Source organism: Ursus maritimus, unplaced genomic scaffold (genome assembly GCF_017311325.1).
Source record: "Ursus maritimus isolate PB19 unplaced genomic scaffold, ASM1731132v1 scaffold_1, whole genome shotgun sequence".
Taxonomy (NCBI): domain Eukaryota; kingdom Metazoa; phylum Chordata; class Mammalia; order Carnivora; family Ursidae; genus Ursus; species Ursus maritimus.
In genome coordinates this window covers 33,185,207-33,196,566 of record NW_024423343.1, presented here as the reverse complement: position 1 = coordinate 33,196,566, position 11,360 = coordinate 33,185,207, and the positions used below count along the sequence as shown (strand labels likewise).

Here is an 11,360-nt window from a genome sequence, read left to right as displayed (position 1 = left end):
CAAAGAACTTCTCAAACTCAATACATGAGAAACAAATAATCAAATCAAAAAATGGGCAGAAGATGCGAACAGACACTTTTCCAATGAAGACATACAAATGGCTAACAGACATATGAAAAAGTGTTCAAAATCACTAGCCATCAGGGAAATTCAAATCAAAACCACACTGAGATACCACCTTACACCTGTTAGAATGGCAAAAATTGACAAGGCAGGAAACAACAAATGTTGGAGAGGATGTGGAGAAAGGGGATCCCTCTTACGCTGTTGCTGGGAATGCAAGTTGGTACAGCCACTTTGGAAAACAGTGTGGAGGTCCCTTAAAAAGTTAAAAATTGAGGTACCCTATGATCCAACAATTGCACTACTGGGCATTTACCCCAAAGATACAGACGCAGTGAAGAGAAGGGCCATATGCACCCCAATGTTCATAGCAGCATTGTCCACAATAGCTAAATCATGGAAGGAGCCGAGATGCCCTTCAACAGATGACTGGATTAAGAAGATGTGGTCCATATAAACAATGGAATATTACTCAGCCATCAGAAAGAACGATTTCACAACATTTGCAGCAACACGGACGGTCCGGAGGAGATAATGCTAAGGGAAATGTCAAGCAGAGAAAGACAATTATCATACGGTTTCACTCATTTATGGAACATAAGAAATAGCAGGAAGATTGGTAGGAGAAGGAAGGGAAGAATGAAAGGGAGGTAAACAGATGGGGGAATGAATCATGAGAGACTGTGGACTCTGGGAAAGAAACTGAGGGCTTTAGAGGGGAGGGGGTGGGGGATTGGGATAGGCCGCTGATGGGTATTAAGGAGGGCACATATTGCATGGTGCACTGGGTGTTATATGCAAAAAATGAATCGTGGAACACTACATCAAAAACTAAGGATATACTGTATGGTGACGAACATAATAAAAAATTATTTTAAAAAAAAGAATGTCAAAAATTAACAAGACAGGAAACAAGTGTTGGCAAGGATGTGGAGAAAGGGTAAGCCTCTTATACTGTTGGTGGGAATGCAAGCTGTTACAGCTCTGGAAAACAGTATGGAAGTTCCTCAAGATGTTTAAAAATAGAGCTACCCTACAACCCAGAAATTGCACTACTGGGTATTTACCCCAAAGATACAGACATAGTGAAAAGAAGGAGCACATGCACCGTGATGTTCTTGGCAACAATGTCCACAATAGCCAAACTGTGGAAGGAGCCAAGTTGCCCTTTAGCAGATGAATGGATAAAGAAGATGTGGTTCATATATATAATGGAATATTAGCCATCAGAAAGGATGAATACCCACCATCTGCATCGACATGGATGGAACTGGAGGCGATTATGCTAAGTGAAATAAGTTAAGCAGAGAAAGACCCTGGACTCCGGGAAACAAACTGAGGGTTACAGAAGGGAGGACAGTGGGGGGATGGAGTAACAGGGAGATGGGTATTAAGGAGGGCACATGTGGTGATGAGCACTGGGTGTTATACACAACTAATGAATCATTGAACACTACATCAAAAACTAATGCTGTATTATATGTTGGCTAATTGAACATAATAAAAAATATATTCAGAGATTCCACAGCAAATCCACTGATACCCTGCAGTATTTTTAACTAATCAATTCAACAAATGTTTATTAAGTGTCTGTTACGGGCTCATCACTATTCTAAATGGTAAGGTAATGTGGTTAAGACTAAATCACTATCACTTGGAATGTAAAAGGCCACTGGGAATGATAGTAAACAAACAAACATATGATACCATGTAATGATACTTGAAGAGAAAGTAATAGGGACGGGGTAGGGTAAGTGGTTAGTTATTTTATATAGAATGGTCAGAAAAGCCCTCTCTAAGAAGGTTAACATCTGAATAGACACCTGAATGCCGTGAATGTATGAACCCTATGAAGATCTGGGGGAAGAATATTCCAATCAAAGAGAATAATTGTGGCATTACTGCTAATTGATTACATAATAACCACTTCCCATGCTATCTTATAGAACCTGAATTTTGCTTTTAACAGCAACCTATCAGACCAAAATAATGAATGAATCATTGTTGGAAATCCATTGCCTTTCGCCAAATACTAGTTTTCCCATTCTTCTTCGAAGCTAGAGGTATTCCTGTTACATAATTCTAGTCAATGAGACACAAAATCTACTGGGGGGTGATTAGGTAAACTTTTGTTTCTCTGTGGAAATAAAAAGGGGCAAGTGCAAAAGTACTTAATTGGTCAACCCCCACATTCTTTCACCTGCCTAGATCTATATATAATGCCTGGGACTAAAGCAAACATCTTGTGATCATAAAGTGACAAACATGAACATGAAAAAGAGGAAACATAAAAGCCTGTTCCTGGGTCTTTGAAAACACTGTTAAGCCATTGCACCAATGACAGAAATCTCAGCCTCATGACTTCATTGATTGGGTTCCAATGGCCTTGCCAGGAAAATGTGGTTTCAAGGTCAAGATCACAAGGGTGTGACTGTAAGATCTCTTGTTCAGATCTCAAGCAGTTTTAAGATAGTGTTTCACAGACCCATTCAGCTAAACAAAAAAATATTCTAAGTATCTAGGATGGCCTGTTAGATCCTCTCTGCTGGATAGGAGAGCCTCTAAGATTCTTAAGAATATTGTACTACAGCACCTTGGCTCTCAACCAAAGGTAAATAGTGGCCTGTCGTAAAGATATTCAGGAGTGTAACAGTTGGCTAGGATCATAATTTGATATACAGAAAGCCTACAAAATCTTTAAGAATCATAGCATCAGGGATAGGAGCAGAGACAATATAAATGGAAAGAGGTTTTTGAACCCTCATCTTTCTACAGAGAAGACATAGGCTACAAAGCTACTCAGTTACAAGTATAAGCTCTTTCTCATGGAAAAAGAAGGTAAAGCCAAGCCCTAAGGGCAGAGGCAAGAGCTTCAAAATTACATGGCCTACTCACTGACTGATGTATGCTTTACTTTCCCCTTCTTCCACCTTTGGAATATAAGTGCCTATTTTCCTGTTCCTTACTCACCATGTATATAGGACACAGATAATTGGTCTCTTTAATTTACAGGTCTTAAGATTGAGAGGAGCCATACTCAAGAAGCCTCATCCACCTGAATCTGATTTAGATGTTCAAATTCTATACTTCAAGCCTAAGCTTGATGTAGTAATAGCATGAGCCAAGGATCTAATAAGGGGAGTGAGTATAGTTTGCATGCAGGAGGCACATGAATTACTTGCAGGTAGAGATAGTTAATCTGTGGCAGTTAATCTCCAAACATGGCCCCCAATGAACATCACTTTCTAAGATTCCTGCCCTTATGTAGTTCCTTTCCATACTGAATCAGGGTTGAGCCTGAGACTTGCTTTAACTAACAGAATTCAGTAGAAATGACCCCACATTCATTCCAAGCCTAAGTCCTAAGAGGACTTGAAGCTTCTGTTTTAGTGTATCGGAAGCCCCAAGCTGCCACATAAGAAATTTAGCTGCCCTGCAAGAGAGACCACATGAAGAGGCAGCATGGAGAGGGAAAGGGATAATCCCTAAGGTGACATGGTGGTGGGGAGTAGGAAGAGACACATCAAACCAGATGTTCATGCATCTCAACTGAGCCCAGATTTACAGCTGTCTCCATCAAAGTGTAAGACACGTAAGTGAATGAGTGTTCCAGCCCAATCGAGCTCCTAGATGATTATGAGCCTAGCCAACATTAAGCAGAGCAAAACAACTTCCCACCTGAACAAAATCAACCCAAAGAATCTTGAGAAATGATAAAATGGTTATTTTAAGCCACTAAGTTTTGGAATGGTTTGTTATACAGCAGTAAGCAACTCACTTATCAAATGAAAACTGAATATTTTGGAAGTTAGTCTCAATAGAGAAATTAAAAGGCAAACTACAAACGATGAAAAAGAATATGCCATAATATAATAAAAAATATTACTATAAAAAATGTGCCATGACTATACCAATGGTTAATATCCTTATAATGAAAAAGAGCTTACTGCAAAACTTCAACATCATCACCAAGTACTCACCAGAAGACAAAGGACACGATCTATCTACTCATACTAGGGACAAAACAGCTAATAAGTATGAAAAAGTTCTACTTATTCCTTAAAAGATCATTAATATTCAAATACTATTGGTGAGAAGGTAAAGTGGCAAAATCTTTCTGGAGAGCAAATTTGTCCATATGCCATTTTTATGAATATATGAGGGCATAATCACAGATCCGAATAGTTACAGAAAAGGATGTTAATTTCAAACCTAATGTCTAACAATATAGAAAATGTTTAAAGGAATTATTAAGTATCTATATTTGAGGATATTCTACACCTTGAAGATTTTTAAGAAAATCGGGTAACATGCTTATAATGTCAAATTTTGAACAGCACAATATAACATTTTATATATAAATATATATTATATATACACACATATATAATTTGATCCAAGTTTTTAAAAATAAATGAAAAATATGTTTATATATAAATAGCAAGGCTGAAAGGAAAAAATTGTTAAAATGGCAGGATTTTTAAATTGGTCTTTTATGCATCTATTTTCTAAATTTTCTATAACTGTATTACTTTCACATTCAGTAAAAATAAGAATGTTATTCTTTATACGTTACACTGGATAAGCTACTGATCTAGGTATTTAAGAATAATTCCCCAACTAGGGGCACCTGGGTGGCTCAGTCAGTTAAGTGTCTGCCTTCAGCTCAGGTCATGATCCCCAGAGTCCATCCCCACATTGGGCTCCTTGCTCAGCGGGGAACCTGCTTCTCCCTCCCCCTCTCCCTCTGCCTGCCACTCCCCCCTGCTTGTACACACAAGCTCTATCAAATAAATTAATTTAAAAAAGAATAATTCCCCAACCAGAGTTATTTAATAAAATTATCTTTTAGAATTTGGAAGTTAGGGGTGCCTAGGTGGCTCAGTCATTAAGCATCTGCCTTCTGCTCAGGTCATAATCCCAGGGTCCTGGGATCGAGCCCCGCATCAGGCTACCTGCTCGGTGGGAAGCCTGCTTCTCCCTCTCCCACTCCCCCTGCTTATGTTCCCTCTCTCGCTGTCTCTGTCAAATAAATAAATAAAATTTAAAAAAAAGAATTTGTAAGATAATTTAGAAATGACGTGATATGGTCTACCATTCAATAGATGAGGAAATAAGTCTAGAGGTTTAGATGCCCAAGCTTGTTGAAGTATTTAGAGGCAGAACCTTACTTAGAATTCAGACTGTTTACCCACTGACCAGTACACATTTTTACACTGCTTTATGAGCTACCTATAATAGTGATTCAAATAAAAAGTAAAGATCTAAGTAGAATAATTGTCATTTTGAGAAATGCTTTAACCCTTTGAATTTACATTTAAATCATTCTCATTTTAAACTATAAAATTATTTGTAATAAGAATATTATTTCCTATAACAGTTTTAATAAAAATTTCCACTGAAATAACTTCCCAAGGTTTTAAATTTCCATCTTGCTATTGTTACACTTTCAGCTGAATTTTTTTTATAATAATATTTTTTAATTATATGTTAGTCACCATACAGTACATCCCTGGTTTTTGATGTAAAGTTCCATGATTCATTAGTTGCATATAACACCCAGTGCACCATGCAATACGTGCCCTCCTTACTACCCATCACCAGCCTATCCCATTCCCCCACCCCCCTCCCCTCTGAAGCCCTGTTTGTTTCTCAGAGTCCACAGTCTCTCATGGTTCATTCCCCCTTCTGATTATCCCCCCTTTCTTTATCCCTTTCTTCTCCTACCAATCTTCCTACTTCTTATGTTCCATAGATGAGTGATTAAGAAGATGTGGTCCATATATACTATGGAATATTACTCAGCTATCAAAAAGAATGATTTCTCAAAATTTGCTGCAACATGGACGGCACTGGAGGAGATAATGCTAAGTGAAATTATCATATGGTATCAGCTGAATTTTATTACCCACCCATGAGACTAGTTTGTACTACGGGTATCTCACATCACTCTGTTTTTCTTTCAAGGGTTTTTTTTTTTTTTCTCTTTACTTGAATCTAAGTAGGGTAGGAATGTTTAGTATACTTAGACACACTTCCACTTGGAGACTTTTGAATGCATTTTCAATTTATTTGTTTTTTATGGAACATAAGAAGTAGGAAGATCAGTAGGAGAAGAAAGGGAAGAAGAAAGGGGGGTAAACAGAAGGGGGAATGAAGCATGAAAGACTATGGACTCTGGGAAACAAACTGAGGGCTTCAGAGGGGAGGGGGTGGGGGAATGGGATAGGCTGGTGATGGGTAGTAAGGAGGGCACGTATTGCATGGTGCACTGGGTGTTATACGCAACTAATGAATCATCGAACTTTACATCAAAAACTAGGGATGTACTGTATGTTCACTAACATAATATAATAAAAATATTATTATAAAATAAAAAAATGAATTATTTTGTTTTCTCTAGTCTTATACTTCTAATATGAGGGCAGCTACCTTTAGTTCAAGGTCTTCCTCTGGATCTTGGCTTTGAGACCTACCTTTTGATTTTGAATCTGGGGAAACTAAGCTTGTGCTCTTCTTTCTAGCTAAGCTTCAACTGTTGCTTTGCCATCTAAGTTCTGCTGGTGATGAATCTAAGTTCCTCCTCTTTATTTTACCTGGATATATATAGTTTTCAACTTTACCTCTGATGGAGATGAGTCTGTTTTTAAAAGCCTTAGATATCTATCTTTCAATTTTACTTCTGGTGGAAAGAACATATTTTTCATTTTTCCCTCTGGCGCAGCTTCTGATTGGTATTCCTCTAAAGGCGATATTTTGTTCTCCTCCGTTATTGTCAGGGTAGGAATAATGGGCAATGGAGTTTGCTTTGTTGATTCATCTGTTTGCTTCGTTGATTCATCTCTTTGCTTTGTTGATTCATCTTTTTGCTTTGTTGACTCATCTGTTTGCTTTGTTGACTCATCTGTTTGCTTTGCTGACTCATCTGTTTGCTTTGCTGACTCATCTGTTTGCTTTGCTGATTCATTACTTTCAGGGGCAACAGCAACAACATCTGAATTATCTTGATTTGACTGCTTCAAAGTTGGTAGAGTCAGGCCTTTCTTATCATCATTATCTGGCAACTAGAAAATATATCAATAAAGCAAGCTACCAATTAATCATTACTGACTAGAAAATATTTAAAACTAATAAAACTGGACTTAAAATCATTTGTATCCTTATCCATTATCATAAGAAGTGACCATCAATATCTGTCAATTATTACATTCTTTATTAAAAGAGTTACTACTTGCCTGAAACCATGGACTACAGAATGTTATTCATTAAAATGATCACACTGCTTTATTTTTTCTTAAAGACTTTATTCATTTATTTCACAGAGAGTGAGATACCACAAGCAGGGGGAGCAGCAAGCAGAGGGAGAAGGAGGAACAGGCTACCCACTGAGCAAGGAGCCTCACTGGGGCTCAATCCCAGGACCCCGGGATCATGACCTGAGCCAAAGGTAGACGCTTAACCAACTGAGCCTCCCAGGCATAAAGCAGTGGTTCTCATGTATTCAGATTCTATAAATCAGCAATATCTTAAAATTGAGGGGTCCACCATTTTGCTGTCTATTATGATACACCAATATATCATAATAAAGGAAATTTAAGGGATGCCTCGGTGGCTCAGTCAGTTGAGTGTCCAACTTGATTTCAGCTTGGGTCATGATCTCGGGGTCATGGGATTGAGCCCCGTGTCAAGCTTTGTCCTCAGCTGGGAGTCTGCTTGAGATTCTCTCTCTCTGCCCCTCCCCCAACCACACACTAAAACGAACCCTCTCTAAAATAAATAAATAAATCTTTTTTATAAAACAAAAATAAGGGAAATTTTAAGAGCAAAATAGCACAAAGAAAATATCATAAAATCAAATACTATTCTACGAACTCTATTTTTTTGCTTCTATCTTAAATATAGATTATGAAGCCAAAGAGAAAGTAAAGAATGTGGTTAAGTCTCTGGCATCCATTTCTAAGATCATTGTGTAGAATTTTATGCTTTTATTTTTACTTGTTGCCCCCTTTCTCTTCATCAACATCTTTTGTCCCTTACCTTTGTATGTAGCTTTAAATATTACCATTTTATGCTGTAATTTACCTTTTAAGAGTGTAATTTAACTTAAATAATGTAATTGTATAGATACTGCCACAAGAGAAATAACCATAAAGACCTGAATAACTTCTTGAGTGCTTTTTTTCTCTACCTATAAATGTTTCTTTATTTATAAATGTTTCATCCCTTTATAAAATAGTGACTATTAGAAGTTCTCTAACAAGTTCCCTTACCTCATTTGGAACAGTTTCAGCTTCCTCCATTATAAAAGGGACATCTGTTAATAAATTAATAGAAGTATTTTATTATTATATTACATTATAAAACAAAAAAACATTTATACATATGTATACTAATAAAATACTATTTTAATTTTTCTCACCAAGAACAAAGAACAATTTAAATCAAAGCAGCTATTCAAACATAAATATTATTTAGTAAAAACAGGCTGATGAATCTCTGGGAAGATGGGGGGGTGGTAAATTGAAAAGGTGTGGAGATAAAATGAAAGCATGCATTAACTGGTAAGATTTCAGATCCATCAATGTAAGACATAAAAATAGATATAGAGTAGGGAAAAAAGATGGCAGAGTAGGGGACCCCTTTTTCAGCTGGTCCCCTGAGTCGAGCTGGATAGGTACCAAACCATCCCGAAAACCCACGAAATCAGCCTGAGACACAGGAAAATACATCTGGATCTCTACAAACAAACATCTCCAGCACTGAGTATTGAGGTACGAAGTGGGGAGTCATGAATCCTCGCACAGATATCGGAAGATAAACGGAAGGGGGAGGGAGCTGCCGTGCTCAGGAGCCGGGAAACAGTAGCCACCTGCACTGGGGAGCGGCGGGGATCCTGGACAGGCACCCGAGAGAGAGCAGACTGAGACTGTGAGCCTGGGAACCCGGGCGTCCATACTGAAAACCAGAGCTCCATAGCGCTCACTCCAACTAGACAGAAACCGGGAGCTCAGGAGCGCTCGTGTGACCAGGCTGAAAACCGGAGCTCCGGGGCGTGCGTGAACCACAGTGCAACAGGTAGCTTGGGACCGCGTGTGGGAACAGGGGAGGGGGGGCTGGTGGTGTTAGAAGCACAAAGGACAGAGACGTGTTAGCCCTGGAAGTGAGGGCTGGGAGAGTGGCTGTGGGGCGCACATCCCGGGACACTGCAGAGTTTTTAGCAGCACTGACGGAAACAGAGTTAGAGTGGCCAGGAGAGCTCAGTGGAGAGCGGACTGCGATCTCTGTTCTGAGACAGATGCTAGGATACGGCCACTGCTGCTCTGACTCGCAGAAGAGGCACAGAAAACCGCCAGGGAAAGCTGCCAGAGAACAAAAGCCCAGAAATACCGGCTCATTGTGCCCATCCCCATCCCCCCTCGCAGGAGACAGGGCGAATCTACCCAAACAGGGTTGCCTCAATATCAGTGCAGCAGGCCCCTCCCCCAGAAGGCAGGCTGAAAAATCAAGAAGCCCACATCCCTAAGGTCCCTATAAAACAAGTGCACACTGCCTGGGTCCTGGTCAATAATTTGGGCTCTGGGCATCCCTGCAACCTCTCATCAGAATGACGAGGAGGAGAAATCCCCCCCCCCCAGCAAAGATAATGAGTCTGTGGCCTCTGCCACAGAAATGATGGATATGGATATAACCAAATTGTCAGAAACGGAGTTCAGAGTAACAATGGTCAAGACGATGTTGGACTTGAAAAAAATATTAATGAAAATATTAATGAGAATATAGAATCTCTAAAGACGGAAATGAGAGCAAATCTGGCAGAAATTAAAAATGCTATGAATCAAATGCAGTCAAAACTAGATGCTCTGACAGCCAGAGTAAATGAGGCAGAAGAACAAATTAGTGAATTGGAGGATGGGATGGTAGAAGAGAAAGTTAAAACGGAAACTTGGCTCAAAAAAAATCCAATTTCAAGAATGTAAATTAGGGGAGATTACTGACTTAATGAAACATTCCAATGTTAGAATCACCGGCATCACCGAGGGGGTGGAGAAAGAGAGGTCTAGAAGAGATATGTGAACAAATTGTAGCTGAAAACTTCCCGAATCTGGCAAAGGAAACAAGCACTCGTGTCCAAGAGGCAGAGAGGACCCCACCCAAGCTTAACCAGGACAAACCTATGCCACCTCATGACATAGTGCATATTCGCAAATATTAGATCCAAGGATACAGTATTGAAATCATCCAGGGGGAAGAATATATTTACGTACAGAGGGAAAAATATTAGAATAAGGTCAGACCTGTCTACAGAGACCCAGCAGGCCAGGAAGGGTTGGCAGGGTATTTTCAAAGCTCTATCTGAGAAGAACATGCAGCCAAGGATCCTTTATCCAGCAAGGCTGTCATTCAGAATTGATGGAGATATAAGGACCTTCCAAGATCGGCAGAAACTGAAGGAATTCGTAACCACCAAACCAGCCCTACAGGACATATTAAGGGGGGTTCAATAAAAGTAAAAAGGCCCCATAAGTGATACAGAACAGAAATTTACAAGCTATAGAAACAAAGACTTCACAGGCAGCATGACATCACTAAAATCATTTCTCTCGATAATCCTTTCTGTATGCATGGAGGCTAAATCTTCCCATAAATGGGACACGAATTAAGCCCATCCATTTGCTTGATCTACAGAACTCATCAACGACTCAGACTGAAAGTGAAGGGATGGAAAACCATTTTTCATGCCAATGGACCTCAAAAGAAAGCTGGGGTAGCAATTCTCATATCAGATAAATTGGATTTTAAACTACAGACTATAGTTAGAGACGCAGAAGGACACTATATTATTCTTAAAGGATGTATCCAACAAGTGGATATGACAATTATAAATATCTATGCCCCCAACAGGGTAGCAGCTAGATACACAAGCCAACTCTTAACTAGAATAGAGAGACATATAGGTAATAATACTTTAATAGTAGAGGACCTCAACAGTCCACTCTCAGCAACAGACAGATCACCCTAGCAGAAAATCAACAAACAAGAGCTTTAAATGACATACTGGACCAGATGGACCTCATAGATATGTACAGAACACTACACCCCAGAACAATGAAATACTCATTCTTTTGGAATGCACATGGAACTTTCTCCAGAATAGACCATATAGTGGGTCACAAAACAGGTCTCAACCGATACCAAAAGACTGAGATTATTCCCTGCATATTCTCAGACCACAATGCTTTGAAATTGGAACTCAATCACAAGGAAAAATTTGGAAGAAACTCAAACACTTGGAAACT

The 11,360-nt window shown here is 39.2% G+C and overlaps 1 protein-coding gene across 1 annotated transcript in view; it reads right to left on the bottom strand.

Annotated features, from left to right (window-relative positions):
* Positions 1-11,360, bottom strand: part of C2CD6 (C2 calcium dependent domain containing 6) — a 160,118-nt gene that overhangs the window by 76,144 nt on the left and 72,614 nt on the right. The window contains exons 12-13 of the mRNA XM_008687546.2: positions 8,334-8,377; positions 6,687-7,127 (exon numbers count right to left, since the gene is read on the bottom strand). Of these exons, the coding sequence (XP_008685768.2) occupies positions 6,687-7,127; positions 8,334-8,377 (485 nt within the window). The remainder of the gene's footprint in view (positions 1-6,686; positions 7,128-8,333; positions 8,378-11,360) is intronic.